We start from the raw sequence: 17,579 nt of genomic DNA on the forward strand, positions 1-17,579 counted from the left end.
TTGGGCTGTCTCGGGGGAAGAGAGAGGAGAATGCGGATTGTTCTTTTGCCGGCTGTGTTTTATGGTGTCGCACTGAGATGGAAAAACTATAAAACGCTTGTTTATGCGTCCATAAATCCAAATTAAGTCCGTCGAGTGGAAATCGTTTGATTTACGGACTAGCTGTAATAAGTAGCAAAGGAGCTTTTGTGTTGCAACAACAACAGCAAAAAAAATAGCTCGTGTACACGTAAATAGCACGGGAATGGACTCTCTGCCTGGTGTGTGCGTTTTATTAAGACCATGGGACTCATTTGCTTTAGTTTTTGCGTTGATAACCAGCTGAAATAAGGAAATTAAACCGATAAAGACCTACAACAAAGAGTCCGCGTGCATATCCGCAAATCTCGCGAGAAGGCGCGTGGTTTTAGCACTTTGACATTCGAACTTTGTAATTCTGGCGTTCAGTTTGTCGGCTGATCACGGCGAAGTGGACCCGAACCTGTCGGCTTCGGTTTATCTGTGTACTGTTTACGGAGATATCCTAGCACGACAGATGAGCAATATCCGCGTACATAGCACTATGACTCAAAACATGAGTCATTTCAGACGTTATATGTAACCCGGTTGGTAATTAGCTAGCTAGCTAAGGGAGTTTCGGCGGTGCGCGCGCGCGGCGTCCGGAGAAACCGGAGATAACGAGGATGACGATGCACATCATTTCGGTAGGTGTTTGTTTTTAGGAAAAAAATGAATTTAATATTTTGTTTTATAAAAGTTTTCTCTTGTAACCGTGTGAATTTTGAGTATAATCACGAGCCTTCGCGCCTCAGAATATCCTCGGTTAGCAGCTGTAGCTAACTGCATTTGCTTTGACTAACGTTAGTTAGCGAAAGCGAGCTGTTAGCGTTAGCCAGCCTGCGTTGTGGAGAGAACAGAACAGTAAAGTATTATAATTGTATTCTTTAAGAAGACGTTTTGATTATATATGTATATGTTTCCAGGACAATTGTGTAGTGAAAACAATTCCTTAAAGAACGTTAGTGATAGTCATTCATTGAACGCCAGCCATTAGCTCGAGGTGCCTAATTAGCAAGTCTAGCCAAGCTCATAGCTCATAGTCATTATAAACCCAGCCGGTTACTATTGGCCTGCGTGGTTAGGTAAATTATTTACGATCCCTCTGGATTGACTTGACCTTTATTAGTGATCGGATTTAAGCGAACGATCGAGCTAGGGAACTTTTTAGCCGCCACATCCGCTAAGTACATGTCTGTGGATTTGTGATTGCTGGTGTCATCTCACAGCTGATCCATGTGGCTGGTTCACAAAATGACTGTGTCGAACTTTTTGCTGTCCTACAATTAAAGTTAGCATGTTTATGATGACGGGTTACTTTGTAAAGCTGAGTTGTTCAACTCTAGTTTCTAAGTTACAGTGAGTATAGCTCAATCAGTGTCAACATTTTTAGAAAGTGTGGTGTCACTTTATTTGTTGGTGCATTATTTGGGTCCTGGTAGTACAGAGAAGAGATCTCTCTTTCAAAACAGCTTTTCAGAGTGTTCTCAGTCTCTGGATAATAACTAAGCAGTTCCTTTCCTATACATTATCTCTGTTTTCTGACATCTCGATGTACCTCATTCCTCAGCTGCTCTTATCTTCATTATGTCTTGTTGTACTAGATGTATGTATGTATCTGAGGATTATTTGTTTGTTTAAGTATTATTTGATCTAGACAGGTAAGCTTTCCAGACATATCGGTGAAGACATAATGCCGGAGGACATCTGAGGAATTATGATCTTTTTACAGTTTGAATGATTTCTGTATAAATCACAGAGATGGGTGTGTCTTCAGGATGTATGCATTGTCATCACACAAAAATTCAATGCCTACTACATACACACCTCATTTTAATTCAGCCTGTTTGTTTCAACATTTATAACACGTGCTTGTCATAGGGTTTGTGGTTGTATGGGCCACGCTTGAGCATTAGTAGGTCACATGACTAATAACATTATATGAAGGCTATACCTGTTCTAGGAACTCACCTAATATCCCCTGTATTTTATTGTTCTGTGTTTTTAAATTGTGCCAATAAATTGTTTCATTTTGGTTTCAGGTAAGAGATGATAGAAAAGTGCAAGCGCTTCCTACTAAAGAAAATGTGCTTAACTTCTTTTCCAACAAGATACAACATAATTTTTATAAACATGTCAGACCAGATATATACGTATGTGTGTGTGTGTGTGTGTGTGTGTGTGTGTGTATATATATATATATATATATATATATATATATATATATATATATATATATATATATATATATATATATATGTATATGTATATGTATGTATGTATGTAATATAATGTAATATATATAATTTTATCTGGTGTTATTTCTAAAGGTCATTCTATAGAAGGTAAAATATGGCATAATCTGTTCAGACGCAGTAACATGCAGACTGTAAATAATACTAACATGACAGATTCAGATGGGACTAAAATCCCAGAGATACTAAGTGATAATCACATTACCCCACTCCCTCACTTAAAACTAATCCAGTCCGAACAGGGCTTTGCTTGCTTACTCTTGGCCTCTGTAAAGTGGTACTGAGTTTGAGAAAAGTGCTGTATAAATTACACTTATTAGTATTATGTTTTCTAAAGACTGTGAATTCTACTTTGTGTTGTTGCAGTGAAACAGAAGCTTGGATCACGTTTGGAACCTTGTGCAACCTTGTGGCTTAAAAGCGCATGTCAAGTATTACAGCCTGGCCTTTTCACGTCACACCTTATGTTGAATGAACACTGCCTACATTTTCTTGTACAATGGATGACCTAAGTTTAAAAGCCCTTGTGCATTGTTATCAGTTTGTGCTAGACTGTGAACTAGTCTCTCCCTACTTCATTCACAGTGCTCTTCCAGTGCTTTACTCAAGCCCTTTAGTTTGTAAGAGTATTGTCATCATTTGAACGATCACCCAAAGACGTAGCAAAGAAGCCTTTTTCTCAATCCATTTATTTAAGTGTATGGAAGTGATCTAGCTTTTGAGTGTCTCCTCACTCTGTGAGTGGAGATATGTCTGAAAGTTTTAGAGACAAGATGGTCAAGTTCCTGTCCCCAGCTTCAAAGAACACCAATGGCTCCAACTCGGACACGCAGTTGGGTGAACGGATTGGTCCCGAAGTCCGCCGCCGGCACCACACAATGGAGCGGGACTCGAAGGCTGAGCACCGATTTGTCCGGCGCAGTGTTATTTGTGACTCGAACGCCACAGCTTTGGAGCTTCCTAGCAAAATCTTTTTCCTGAATGCGCCACCGGATTTTTCAGCTGCTTCCACCGAACTTAACTCTGGTGAGATTAAAATCACAGCTCAGACTGAAACTGATGGGCCAATCGTTGAGAAGGTGGAGGGAGCGAAAGATGGTGTCCAAGAGGAGATAGTCGCAGAGCAGAGGCCCGTGGTGTCAGCCAGTCAGGTTGTGGAGACGAAGAAAGAACCATGTCTGGAGACACACCGCAAGACGCCAGAGCAGGAGTCGGGCATTAGCCTAGGCACAAAACAGGAAAATGATAAGGAGGAAGATGAAGAAGCCAAGGCAAAGGCCCGTGTGGAGTTGGGGCAACAGCGCGGGGCTGAGAAGAAGGACCAAGAGGACATAGAGGAGGTGGAGACGAAGGCTGTCGGAACTTCGCCTGATGGTCGATTTTTGAAGTTTGACATTGAGATTGGACGTGGCTCATTCAAGACTGTGTATAAAGGATTGGATACGGAGACGACTGTGGAGGTAGCATGGTGTGAACTGCAGGTAAGTCATTTCTTTGTCCCATTTAAGCTGTGACTCTGCTGGTTCAGCTTGGGGATTTCTGTTTGTGTTTTCAGTGTGTGAGATGAAGAACACAGGAATTGTTTGAAATATTTATTTAAAGTATTTATTAAATGGGTGTTATTGCCTACTTATTGTATTGGTTGTCCTTGTTTCCAAAATACTGGAATAGCATTTTTAAATGTTAATCTTCAAATAATTAACATTATTTGTTATTTTTCAGGTAGTCATGCCAAGAGGGTTTACTCATACTTATTCCTATATACCCTAAGACAAAAATGAACCATAATATATTTTATGTAGCTTAGAGTACTACCAGGCAAATTGTAGCTCAATTTTTCTTTCATGATGGCAGCTGAGATCAACACAGACTGTGTTAACATTTATTTTCCGTAGTTATACTGGAAATGGAGACCAGTAATCACAGGACTCCATAATGCTGATTCTGCAATCGTGATGGTTCTGATAAGTGTTCAAGTGACACTGCAGACCACAGGGCAACATCCTGCTGCTGGAAACATCAACTTGCTATTTGCCTTTATTGACATCCTGTTTCCTCCTTTCATTTCAGAAGGGTTAAGAGAGGAAATGTAATAGAGACTTGTGAGAAGTTTTGCTCTGAGAGTGCAACACACTAGTGCACATTGAGAAAGTGGGTCAGAGTCTCTTCTTGTCAACGTGAACAGCAGCTCTGTGGCTTGTCGAGGCTTGCCTTTGCCCTCTCTACCCCTCCTTCTTATTGCTGTTGCTGCTGGGTAATGACAGGCCATTGCATGTGGTCACGTGAGCTGCAGCTCTGCTGCAAACAGCCTTCAGGTTGAGCCAGTTTGGAAAATGCGCTGAAACAAAAGCTGCAGTATCTATTTCACTCTCACTCTTTTACATGTTCTCTCACACTTGGCTTTCTCTGAGGCTCTTATTTCTTGCACCCTCTCATCTTTTCTTCTCCTCCCACTCTTCCTGTCTTTCTGAATTTTCTTTGTCGTGTCATTTTGTCTACCGTTGATATGTAGCAAAGCTGCACTAAAATGAATAGACATCAGTAGCAGAAGGCAAAATACATGCACTTCTTGTGCAAAACACTGGCATACTTCCATCCCATAGCTCATATCGCATATGACACATTTGAATAATATTTAGGTCTGTGCACAGGAAAAGTTTATAAATGGTTTCACTTCTGTTGTCTTTTGGAGAAGGGCTTTTTGTGCTGCCAAAGCAGTTTGGCTTTTAAATAGCTACTGAAAATAAATGTTAAGACATTCCTCATGTTTATACTTGGTGCCTCCATTACAAGTCCGATTGAGTTATGGCATGTTAGGTCAGTAACGAAAGAAATAATTTTGCAACAGTAGCCTTGCATATTAGAGTTAAAAAAAAAAAACATAAATATAAACTGTTTCCCTATTCCGTGTTGTGTTGCTCTGAATGTTTCGCTATCAAAGGTGCCTTATCTGATTCTAAGAAAGATACCTAACATGACAGCACCGTAAGAATTTCAAGTACATGACACATAGCTAAACATGCTTATCCATATTAGGCCCATCAAATTTGTTTAAAGTTTAACTTTAAACTTTAAATATTGCTAACTTAAAAGATTTAGTATTTGAATAAACTTGATCATTAATGCACAACAAATTCATGTGCCACAGAACCGTAGTCTTGTATACACAAGTGAACTTTAGCAACGCGCTTGCTGTTGGGCACTTTTATCGCATTATCCACCGAAGTGGATCTCTCAGGAAACTCAAGAGAAGGAAATATCATAATTTTAATGTTTCAGATGTTCTATTTACGCAGGAGGTAAATGCTGTAGAAAATAATCATATTTAAAATGTGATCTCTTTGTTTCTCCATACAATTTGATTCAAGAACGTTGGAGTTTCTTTTGTCTGTTTTGGTCACAGTAGTCAGTAGACTACCATTTAAAATTCTAAAACTGAGCTTCTGTCTGGCGCAACAAAAAGCGTTCGGAAGATCACGAGCTTAAATCCTGACATTGGCACCACCATCCGTGCCCGGTAGTCTAGAAAGCAAAATTGGCTGTGCTCTCAGGGTGGGAGGGATGGCATTACACTCTCTTTCCTGGCAGTCACAGTAGCTACGTTTACATGGACACTAATAATCCGATCGTAATTGGACTAGAAGCACAATCAGATCTAAAAAGTCACATGTAAACACGTCAATTGGAATGAATTGGCCAAAACCGATTAAAATTTCATTCAGATCGTAAGGGGTGGTTTAAACCTTTTCTAATCCGATGGAGAGGACATATAAACACTTCATCGGGTTGAAAATGAAACCAGATAGTTCTGCGCATGTGCAATGACATACAAATCACGTAATGACGTATGACGCACGGCTGTCAGCGGTATTGGGGCTCTCACCGTAGCCCCACCAGGTGCCATGTTCTCCTCCACCATTGAGCATAGTGTCATAAATGACTGTCGTGTCATCCTAAAATTCTCCTTCCACTCCTCGTCTCTGAAGTGGTGCAAGACGACGTTGTCCCACCAGTCCTTGCTTCGGACCCTCATCCACAGACGCCTTGTTCTGGGCTCGGGAAGGGGCATTTTAATTGCTTGATAAATACACGCAGTACTGCACAAAACATCACACGCTCGTCGTCTTCTAATTAGCAGCTGAAATAGGCAAATGTTAAGTCTGCTTTTTAAAACGAAAAAAAGAAGCAATGGCAAGAGAGTGGCTGCTAGTATCTGCGTGTTGGAACGGCTGGAAACGTGTATTCGTGCACTGTGCGCATGTCAGAAGATTCTGTCATGTAAACGCGCATATCAGCCCGATTACTTTATTCAGCGTTCTTGTAAACACTGCGATCGGATTAATCAATCTGATTGATTTCATTCCGATTGAAACAAAAAGTGTCCATGTAAACGTGACTAGTGACACTATGCCATCGTGGGCATCTGTGAGGGCATGTGCATGTGGAAGAGGGTGGATAGCACTTTCCTTCGAGTATGTTGCGCTGCCCTGTGATGTAGCATGAGCAGCAGGTCAAAAAGATGTAATGGCTGGCTTCGCGTGTCTCAGAGGTAACACGTGTCCTTCACTCTACCCAGTTGGTAGCTGTCGTGTGGTCAGGGGAATCTGGCTGGTGGGTGGGAAATGGCAAATGATCAAATTGGGGTGTAATTGGAAAACTTCTTGAACTTTTTGGAAATTGTTTTGATGAGAACCTTAGAAATACTGTAATGTTTACCAGGTTTTTATATTTTGATAAAGCAGTATTGTGGTGATACTTTGTGTGTGTGTGTGCAAGTATACAGATTATGACTTTGCTCTACATCATGTTCCCTTTACAAAATCAAACTAAAACCTGTACAAATTCCCTCTCTTCTATCAACACTGGTACGAGGCCCAGGAGCGGGCAAAGGCTTCAAGCTGAGGAGCTTTTCATACTTTAGTGGGCTGCCTCTGTACATATTATATAGAATGCATATATTATTCGTTGGCTGCTTCTGCAGACCACAAATGGCTGTAGATGTCAGTAGGATAGGGTGTGAAGTTGAGCCCTCTCTCCACCTGCATTTCCCCCTCACAGCATGCTCCCATCTGCATTGTGATAGTTTCTTGCTGGGTTCAATTGTTTGAAGTCATTGTAAAAATGGTGTTGATGTTCTGCTTGTAAAATAGGACTGGGGGGCGGGGAGTAATACTATTAGCTTTGGAGGATGGTGCTTTTGGAGGACCTCCAAAAGCTGGATGTTTCTCATTCCAGGAATTGTGGGTAACCTCATGGTGAAAAGTAGGTCATACCACAGGAGCTTGGAGTTGTTGGGAATTTAGCACTATTTCAAGCGTGTTTATACTATTCAGATATTGTAAACATTCCAGACCATATACAATATTCTGTTTGCATTAAATAGTTGGCAGTATTTGTTTAACATTGTCAAACATTCAATTTAGGGGACATTTCCACACCCTTATCTTATAATGTCACATTTAAAATGCCTTTCAGGACCGCAAGTTGTCCAAGTCAGAGCGACAGCGCTTCAAGGAGGAAGCTGGCATGCTGAAGGGCCTGCAGCACCCCAACATTGTGCGCTTCTATGATTCCTGGGAGGCTCCCTGCAAAGGGAGGAAATGTATAGTGCTTGTAACGGAGCTCATGACATCTGGGACCCTAAAGACGTAAGTGAACAATTTTAAATAATCTGTGCCCACTCTAGACTAGAAATGATTTGGCAGGAAAAAAAAAACATTTTTGAAAGGAAAAATAAATAGTTTTATTATGTATAAAATAAATCTCAGCATCCTTGGTTTAAAGAAAACAAAAACAAAAAAAAAACAGCTTTCCCATGCTGGTGGTTTGTTGTGCTCTGCAGGTATTTGAAGCGGTTTAAGGAGATGAAGATCAAAGTCCTGCGCAGCTGGTGTCGGCAAATCCTGAAAGGGCTTCACTTCCTTCATACCAGGTCTCCTCCCATCATCCACCGTGACCTCAAGTGTGACAACATCTTCATCACTGGGCCCACTGGATCCGTCAAGATCGGTGACCTGGGCCTCGCCACTCTCAAGAGGGCTTCTTTTGCCAAGAGTGTCATAGGTACGACCCCATAAGCCACCACACACTGTTTCTCTGTCCTTTTTGTGTCAACTCGCTATGCGGGTTTGCTGGCAGGAAGAAGAAAATCTGTCCTCTTCTGAAGTTTCTTTCTCTTCTTTGGCTTCTAAAAGTGTGATTTAACATTGTGGCGCGAAGGCAGACCACAGTGTTTCTCTGAGCCCCCAAACCACAGCAAACCAGGGCCCCTGCTTCTCGCTCGCGCTGTCTCTCCACACGGGATTCCCCTCCCTCCTCTAGGTCCAAAATTGTTTTGTTGATCATATTATCCTCAGTGTTTTAAGAGGCCCTTATTTCAGGTTCCTCCAGAGAGTAAGTAGTTTTACTCTTTTTGTCAGTGATGTGCGTAGTTGTATTGTGGCTTGTCTGCAGGCAAACCTGATCATGGCAAAGGGATAGCACAAAAGCTAGAGGTGAGCCCTGGGCTTTCAGGTACCGTTCTGAATGATCTTTGTCCTGTGGTTTGGATATTGGTGGTCTGTTTCTTCAATGAAATACGTAATGTTGATGCTAATAACTGTCATTTTTCTCTCTCAAGGGTAGAACTTCTGTTTTGATATTTTTTTTCTTACAGTGTTTTAATCCAAGCCTTAATCTCTCTCCTGATTTCCTCTCAGTTATAGACTTAGAGTACATTTATCATTTTAGGAAACTTTAGACTCTAACCTCAGATCTCCCTTATTCTACTTTAAGGATTATTTAGTGTACTGCGGTAAATGCAGAAAATGGGCCTGGTAAGTCAACCAGTACAAAGTGACACATTACAAATCTAAATCAATTCTAAATATGATAAGTTTTTCTGTGTGAGGTCTTTGTTTTATGGGCAGCTTTTTTACTGCATAAACTAGTGTGCAGAACCTCACTAATCAGTGACTAGCTATGGAATATGTTATGCTTAGTAATTTTAATTTGCTCTTCTTTCTTACAGGTATCAGAAAGGTAAGTGCCTTTAAGGGGATTTGCAACAGGCTAACAAAATGTACTTAAGAGTTCTTTCCATAGCTTGGATTTTAGCTTTCTCTTAAATTATCGGTCCTGGTCTGTTGACTGACCATTGACTCACCTCGAACATTTCCCAGTAATCTATTTGGCTAACACTTTGTCTTAAACTCAGCTTTTGTAAACATTAGCGAATGCCTAACACCTTTACTTAATGCTCAGTCGCCCCCATTCAGCAGACTGAGCTTGAATACTTTGGTCAGTCCAGGCCTTCTGGTAGGTTCTGTACTCTAGTTTTGTTTCCATAGCCCTGCCCTAAAGGCCTTACACTGAGAAACTTGGGCTTCTTATCAAGACAGCCTAACTGAGAACAGTTTATCCCCCCCTCCTCCTCTTTTTCGCTTTCTATCCCTTTTTCGCTCTCCCTTCTCCCTTTCTCTTTTCTCACAGGTTTCTGGAGAGGTCATCTTCAGCAGCATCACCTTCCTCTCTCCTCTTCACAGAGAGGGTGTTGTAGGGAAATGAGAGAGAGAGTTCTGAACCGTTCTTTTGATTTAAGGTACCCCTGAGTTCATGGCGCCTGAGATGTATGAGGAGAAGTATGACGAGTCAGTGGATGTCTATGCCTTTGGGATGTGTATGCTGGAGATGGCTACTTCTGAGTACCCGTACTCCGAGTGCCAGAATGCGGCACAGATCTATCGCAGAGTGACCAGCGTAAGTGCCCAACCTTTTGCTGGAGGAGAGGGCCGTGTGTGCTCGTCCTCCTCCCCTCTCCTTCGCTCCATTCTTTTAAATCCTCCCCTTTTTGGCCTTTAATGGGGCATGTTCTTCACTCTTTTTTTCCCCTCTATGAGTGGTAAGTTGTGTTTTCAAGAATTCCAGTCTAGTCACGTGCAACACCATATACAGAAAACCCAAAGTGAAATCATTATGCACATTTCCACGGAGGTTCTTTAGAACATCTGTGACACTAATAGTACTTTCCACTGAACAACACTGCTCACAACAACAAGCAAAACAACAAAAAGCAAAAACAACAAAAGCGTGAGAGTACGTTTTCTGTGGCTAAATTTCAAATGTCGGTCTGCACTATGCATGAGGGTACTAGGTAGAGTGTCCAGCATTGTTTTTTTTTTTTGTTTGTTTGTTTTGTTTTGTTTTTTAAACCTGGATCATAGGGAAGAAATGTAAAATCATGCTAAATAGTGATGATAAAATCTTACTGTCTGTAAATAAATAAAATACATTTCTAAAGCCTTAAATTGCTGAAGTACAGAAGTGATTCCAGTGAGAGTCATCAGAACAATTCTGTGATTGCATTTGACCAGTTGATGGTCTGCACTATTTATTAGCTCCATAAGTATAGCCTGGCTAGGTTCGCGTGGTATTTGGGCAAGAAGTGAAACGAAATTTAGCATCAATACTTGCATATGGTGTGGATCATATGGCAGTGCAGATAGCAACAAAATGCAGTTACGTTACATTTGACATGGAAGGTGTGTTATCTGTTGATTTTTAATCTGCTGCATAAATATGATGTCAAAATTACAACATATACTCCTGCAACATTTTGACATGGTATATTTGTAAAAACAAAATTGTCATGGAAACTTTGACAGCTGCACCCCCTCTGATATAAAATTATTCTTAATAATGGTTTGTTAGCTACATGCTGGATACCAAACTTCACCTCAGTAGTCCCATAGTTACATTCTCTGCAACAGGAACTAAGAATAGTCAGTGGAAATGCACCTAAAGCTCCTGAGTTCCTGAAAAAGGTTCTCTGGTAGAAACACCCCTAAAGCCCAGTGCAAAGTAAGATTCATAACTGGGCTTTAGGCAGTAAACAGGTATATGACTGGTGTCTTCCCATAACATGTCAATGTGCTAAGTAGTTCTATTTTTTTCATTACCTGTTTATAACAGCTTGTAGCCTACATACACTAATTGCTATCTATATGTAAAATGCAGGTACTGGAAAATGGTACTGTATGTATATTACCAATTTATGGTCACGTATTACTTATAGTGTATGTCTAGTAATTAACTGATTGATATTTAAATCAATATTTTGTGAATAGCACACGATTGATCAACGTTAAAGGTAGACATTATGTGAGCTTGATTTTGTTTGCAGGCTCTGTATGATTTGGATGTTTTCTGTGTTCTACTTTAAGGGAGTGAAGCCTGGCAGTTTCGATAAGGTAGCCATTCCTGAAGTCAAAGAAATCATTGAAGGATGTATTCGTCAAAACAAAGATGAGAGGTCTGTTGAACAAAATTGTACAAACACAGCAACTGAACTTTTGTGAAAGTATGTCTTATTTGTCTCGTTCTCACATTTTTTTTTTCCTGTGTCTATTTTTTTTTTTTAACCAGATATTCCATCAAGGACCTGTTGAACCACGCCTTTTTTCAGGAAGAGACGGGGGTTCGTGTCGAGCTTGCTGAAGAGGATGATGGGGAGGTGGTGGCTATCAAACTGTGGCTGCGCATTGAGGATGTTAAGAAGCTCAAAGGGAAATACAAGGATAACGAGGCCATTGAGTTTTCCTTTGACCTCCACAAAGATGTCCCAGAGGATGTGGCACAGGAGATGGTAGCAAAGCTCATCGCACCTGCTGTTTCTTTAAACATTTCAGTCTTTATTTCAGTGACTTGTCTTTGTGGTTTAGCTTTCTAATTTTCCACCCTCCTTATTAGACTTGCTTTGTCTTCGCATTTCTCTCTTTTTCTTCCTTAATCACTTTCCAGGTCGACTCAGGCTATGTGTGTGAGGGCGATCATAAGACCATAGCCAAGGCCATAAAGGACCGTGTGGCTCTGATCTGCAGGAAGAGGGAACAGCGGAAGCTGGTACGAGAAGAACAGGAGAAGAGGAAGCAGGAAGAGGAAGGGGGGCAGCAGCCTCCCAGCGAGCCCACTCCTGCTCACTCCTCCACCACAAACCCCCCCATGTTGACCTTGACACCAGTTCCCATAGAGACAGAGGAGCCAGAGGGGGAGCAGCACCACCTGCAACAGCAGCCTGGAGTGCCTGCTTCATGTAAGTAATGTGGTGAAATTTAACAAGCATTGCATTACGTCAGCACCTGTAATGGCTGGGTCATGATCTATTATTTATTTGTATATCCTGCAGCTGTAGGTGGTATGGAGGGCCAGTACTCGCTGACTGCATCTGAGTCTCATCCTGTTCAGCCACTGGTGCCGTCTTACAGCTCTATGCAGCCTGAGCAGCAGCCTCAGACCTCTGCCACACAACACAACCCTCATTCCCAACTTCCTCAGCAGCATGTTGTCCACCCACATAGCCTGGTGGGTCATTCTTCGGGATTATTTGTTTTTCTGCAGTATCAGGCACCATTGTAAATAATTGATTATTTGAAAAGATTGGTTTCTGGTTTCATGTCTGCTGTGTTCTTTCTTTGTCTTTATATCAGCCACAGGTTCCTTCTTCACAAGGAAGTAGTTCCCAGCCTCTGATTCCTGTGTCCCATCCTGAATATAGTGCTCCACAACAGGTACTCATCATGTCTGCAGACACTTGTTACTCAGTCTGAGCATTTGTTTCTGTTCATTTCTTTGCAACTGCTTAGATATTAGATTATTGGAGTCTGAATACCAACCATCTGTCCTCTTTTTGTTGGCTAGCAGACCACTCTGCCAGCTTCTGTTCAGCCTAGCATCTCCCAACAGCATAACCAGCCCCCGCTGGATGCTGCACCTCAGAGCTCATCTCAGCCACCACCACCGCACGGCTCTCAGGTGGTCCAGGTACACTACGGGCCATTTTTACTGCACATTCAAAATCAGGAAACTTGGGGTTGTAGATTTTTTCCTACCATCATCAGAGACACCTGGAATAGACACAGTGATGACAGTAAACCTACCTATAATCATTATGGTGCACAACCACACCAGTGTTGGTCATTATGGAAGAAGTGCTTGTATTAACCCCCATTGTCTAAATGATAACGACATAATGACCGTGTTATCCATTATGCCTGAAAACAGTACCATTTAAAGCAGACATTTTCCCCATGTTTATACAACGTCATAGCAATGAATCGTACTGCTAGCGCTTCCTCCAAAGAGCATTAGTTCCTGTTGGTCCCAATTGGCTATGTTAAGTAGGTACAAAAAAAAAAAACAATACAACTGGAAATTTGGGTAATTTACCAGTGGCTAATGGAAAGGTACATTTCCAGTTTTTTGGTGCCGAAGGTTTTGTTACTTCATCTTGTTTCTTAAAGTGGAGGTACTTTCACCTACATAGAAAAGTTATTTTACTTCTGCTTACATAACCTGCTTGAAGGTTAAATGATTATTCATGGTTCCCCTTTCACTATCTTTCTCAGTGTTCCTCTTTTTTCTTTGACACTATATTTCATACGCTTTACAAGCATCTATTGTTGCATTTGTGCTGTATGTTTTGCTGTAACTTCATATTTGACATGTGATCCCAGATGTTGTAAAAGTGCTGTTATTTTCCCATGCTTTTCCATTTTGTCTCTCTCAATGACTAATTCTGCATGAAGTATTGCATTAACAAAAACTGGCAGTAGAGTTACAGCACCTCATAAATAACTGTCTTACTTGGGTGTTCATATCCTCATTCTTCTGAACTCAGTAAACATGCCTTAACTTCTTCAACTTTTTCTATCATTAACTTCTTCATTCTTCTCCTGTTTTGCATTCCCACCTCCTCTTTCTTGCATATTGGCTGCCAGGTATGGCCAAATCAACTCAGCCCTCCTGTTTTCTCTCCACCTCCAAATGCTGAACATCTGTATTTCTTATATCAGACCTCTCAGTTACACCGGGTGCGTAGTAGAAGGGCGTGTTTTCCACAAAAGAAGGCTGACTTCTTTCCTTCAAGCTTTCTTTTGTTAAGTTGGAGTTAGAGGATTGGACAGAAAAATCTAAATTCTAAGCATGTCTTAAAAGTAGCTAATGAATGTAGTCCATTTTGGGATAACATGGTGAAGGAGACTGAGGTAAATTTAATTCTCAGAATGTTTCCCTTTTCATTTTAGGTTCCTCTAAGTGTGTCCCAGTCTCCAGATCAGACTCAAACACAGTCCATGCTGATTCCGCCATCTGCAGAGAGGTACGTCTTAGAAAAAAAATTGTATTTAAAGAATACTTTGCTTTCTTGTTTAACCCAGTCCGAAAGCTAGTCATGCCTCCATGCTAAATGCCCCTGGAATGTTTTATGCATTCTTTGCATTCATTATTCATTGAGTATTGTCTGTTTGTGTGACGTTATCAGCTCCATCTGAATAACATAACTGAGATATTACTGTTATTGTTTATCTCAGTGGCCTGTCGGATGCAGCTTCAGGGTTAAGTGATGGGAATGAGGGCAAGCACGAGGCTAGTTCCACAAAGCGCTACCAGCGCCGCTCAGTCCGCAGCCGCTCACGTCACGACAAGTCTGCTAAGCCCAAGCTTGTGGTGCTTAATGTAAGAGACATCAAGTTCCTCTCAGTGTTGAGTACATTTCCAAGGAAATGTAATGATTAGTCAAGCGATTTTTAATCAGTAAAGGTGTAATCAGTAATGCGGTCTTTTAGACTACTTAAAATAAGTATTGTAATCTGAACGTTTGGATTATTTTTGACTTATTTTTATGTAATTGGTTTAGCTGATTTTAGTTTTTTTGTGTTGAATAAACTTTTCTTGTTTTATTCTGTACAAAACATGCAAAAACTACATGTACTACTGTTTTTATTACCAACATCAATAATGAATTAACAGACTATAAATCATCAGCATGGAAAAAATAATCAAATAGTCCAAAATAAATAAGCAATAGATGTAAGTAATAGAGGTCAAAACAATTTAAAGTATTTGATTTTTTTTTTTCCAACAGATATTGTAAGCCCAATTACATGTGGTTCTTTACTACCCAAGGCCATAGAAACATTATTGTAAAGATAATACAGAGAACGGCTTTGTTCACTCAAGATACAGTTTTTCAACAAATCAAACTGTTCAACTGTAAGATACAGAGTAAAAAAAGTAATTTATTAATGAAAACATTCCCAAATCCCTAATTATGCTTCTTTGTGTTTGTGATTTGTGTTTCAGATTTCCAATATTGGTGACAGAGTGGCTGAATGCCAACTGGAAACCCACAACAGAAAAATGGTGACATTTAAGTTTGATCTGGATGGAGACAACCCTGAAGAAATTGCACAGATCATGGTAGCCTCTTTTTTTTTTTTCCCTCCAGTGCTCTCCTCCACTGTAAAACTAGAGTTGCATCTTTCCTTTTTTTTTTTTCTTTTTCTCTTAATTTCTCATCACACAAAATCTACAAACTAGCTTGCTGGATACAGCTGTTCACTGAAGCACTATTTTTCCTCCAGAAAAATGTCATAATCACCTGATCTTGTTCCACACAGGCTAAGAAATTCATAATTTCTGCTGCTTAACCCTTCGCTCACACTGGTAGCAACATTTAGCCTCATGTTTGCCAAGTCGCCATAGTTTCCCTTTTAGTGCCAGACTACTGTGATATCCACACAGACGACGATATCCATACAAGCTATCTACAGAATATACAGAACAAAGCACACTTGACCACAAATCAGATGTCTGAAATGCATCTGTGCACTGGATCAAAGTGTCATAATGAGCTGAAAACATTGTTTTGCTCTTCACATTTTCTTAATCTCAGAAATTTCTGCTTAATCCCTCACTCACAGTGGTAATTATGAAAAATGCGTCGCTTTTCGTTTGCATTAAGTTGAACTTCACTCAGCTTTGTAGAGTCGCTCGTCTCGCCACTTTGCGTCAGTTACTTTGCCTACTGTCTTGGGGTATTTGCCAGCTCTTATTGTAAAATGAATGACTTTCAACCGTTTTTTTGATATGCAATAAGTTTTGGTTAATAAAGGATTTTGCTGTGCATTCAGGTCGAGAGTGACTTCATTCTGGAGAGTGAGCGCGAGTCCTTTATAGATCAGGTGCAAGAGGTTATAGACATGGCAGATGAGAAAAGAGAAGCTGCTAAAGATGGCCATTCTCAGGTATTGAATTCTCAGACCTTTCATTAACTCTCAGGGTAACAAATACAAGCAAGCTTATTAACATTCAGTGTTTATTATAGGTGATAAATGATGCAGACCAGCAAATACCCGAGATATCAAGTCCTAATCTGCCAGGTAAGCACTATTTAACAGACGATTTTAGGTTAAGTTGGTACTGTATCACAAGCGTCCTTTAATATTGATTTTTATCCACTTTCGTTAACAGGTCTGCCACCCAGCGTGGCTGCACAGGTGGTGCACTCAGCAGGGCGGCGTTTCATTGTCAGCCCTGTACCAGAAGCACGACTTCGAGAGTCATTTTTTGGCCCTCCCTCTGCCAGCACATCTTTTGGAGATGACCTGGCAGGTGAGTTACTTCTCCCAATACAGGGACAAGGATCTTGCATTGGTGTATGGCATGCATTTAATTGAGGTACCTTGTCGTTTTCTCATTTTAGTGTCTGATCCTGCCCCTGCAAACCATGCACAACAGGGGCAAACCATCCTGCCTCCCAGCACCACCCAGCCCTCAGTATTACCCCCTCAACCTGTATACCAGGGCCCAGTTACAGTTGCACAGAACACCTCTCCCACTGTGCCTGTTGGTTCCACTTCCCCACCTACTTCTGCTCCGATACCCCGGACAGGCAGGACGTCCCCTTCCCTTGCCCCATCAGATCAGGCCATCACTCAGCGTCGCACCTCACTTCCCACTCCAACTATTCCCTACCAGCTGCCTGAGAGCAGCATCACTGGTCCAACCTCTGTTGGAGAACAGCTTCCTGCTCCTGCCCATACTTCCACCCCCACACCTCTGCCTGTAGTTGCTCCCAGCCAGTGTGGGGAGAGTGAGGGGGAGACGCAGGGAAAGTCACCAGGTATTGAGGACATCCAGGCCCTGGACAAGAAGCTCCGATCTCTATTCCAAGACCAGGGTTCATCCTCGGGTGCCTCAGCCCAGCCTGATACATCAGGAGATGTGCCCCCTACCTCTTCACCTCCCAACACCATCAGTTCTCCACCTCCTGGCCTGGCCTCCACTGCAGGCCATGTGGCACCAGCTAGTTTGTCTCTGAGCTCCAGTGGGCACTTTGCTCCTGGCATGTTTGCCTCTCAGAGCCAAGGAGGTCCTCCTACTGTACAAGTGCAAACTGGTCAAGTTGATCCTGTTGTACAAAGACTGCAGGTAGACACCTTTGTACTTTTC

The 17,579-nt window shown here is 41.4% G+C and overlaps 1 protein-coding gene across 5 annotated transcripts in view; it reads left to right on the forward strand.

Annotated features, from left to right (window-relative positions):
* Positions 1–17,579, forward strand: part of wnk1a (WNK lysine deficient protein kinase 1a) — a 21,448-nt gene continuing 3,869 nt past the window's right edge. Inside the window, exons 1-19 of one of the 5 annotated variants that reach the window (XM_053235314.1) lie at positions 1–704; positions 2,679–3,793; positions 7,788–7,960; positions 8,155–8,375; positions 9,892–10,049; positions 11,513–11,601; positions 11,715–11,934; positions 12,090–12,381; positions 12,475–12,650; positions 12,776–12,856; positions 12,987–13,109; positions 14,066–14,158; positions 14,372–14,445; positions 14,657–14,801; positions 15,429–15,545; positions 16,259–16,372; positions 16,453–16,507; positions 16,599–16,739; positions 16,831–17,558. In XM_053235314.1, the coding sequence (XP_053091289.1) occupies positions 3,062–3,793; positions 7,788–7,960; positions 8,155–8,375; positions 9,892–10,049; positions 11,513–11,601; positions 11,715–11,934; positions 12,090–12,381; positions 12,475–12,650; positions 12,776–12,856; positions 12,987–13,109; positions 14,066–14,158; positions 14,372–14,445; positions 14,657–14,801; positions 15,429–15,545; positions 16,259–16,372; positions 16,453–16,507; positions 16,599–16,739; positions 16,831–17,558 (3,732 nt within the window). In that variant the 5' untranslated portion in view covers positions 1–704; positions 2,679–3,061. The remainder of the gene's footprint in view (positions 705–2,678; positions 3,794–7,787; positions 7,961–8,154; positions 8,376–9,891; positions 10,050–11,512; positions 11,602–11,714; positions 11,935–12,089; positions 12,382–12,474; positions 12,651–12,775; positions 12,857–12,986; positions 13,110–14,065; positions 14,159–14,371; positions 14,446–14,656; positions 14,802–15,428; positions 15,546–16,258; positions 16,373–16,452; positions 16,508–16,598; positions 16,740–16,830; positions 17,559–17,579) is intronic. The other 4 variants (XM_053235315.1, XM_053235316.1, XM_026918169.3 and 1 more) reach the window with 4 other exon arrangements.

Source organism: Pangasianodon hypophthalmus, chromosome 7 (assembly GCF_027358585.1).
Source record: "Pangasianodon hypophthalmus isolate fPanHyp1 chromosome 7, fPanHyp1.pri, whole genome shotgun sequence".
NCBI lineage: Eukaryota > Metazoa > Chordata > Actinopteri > Siluriformes > Pangasiidae > Pangasianodon > Pangasianodon hypophthalmus.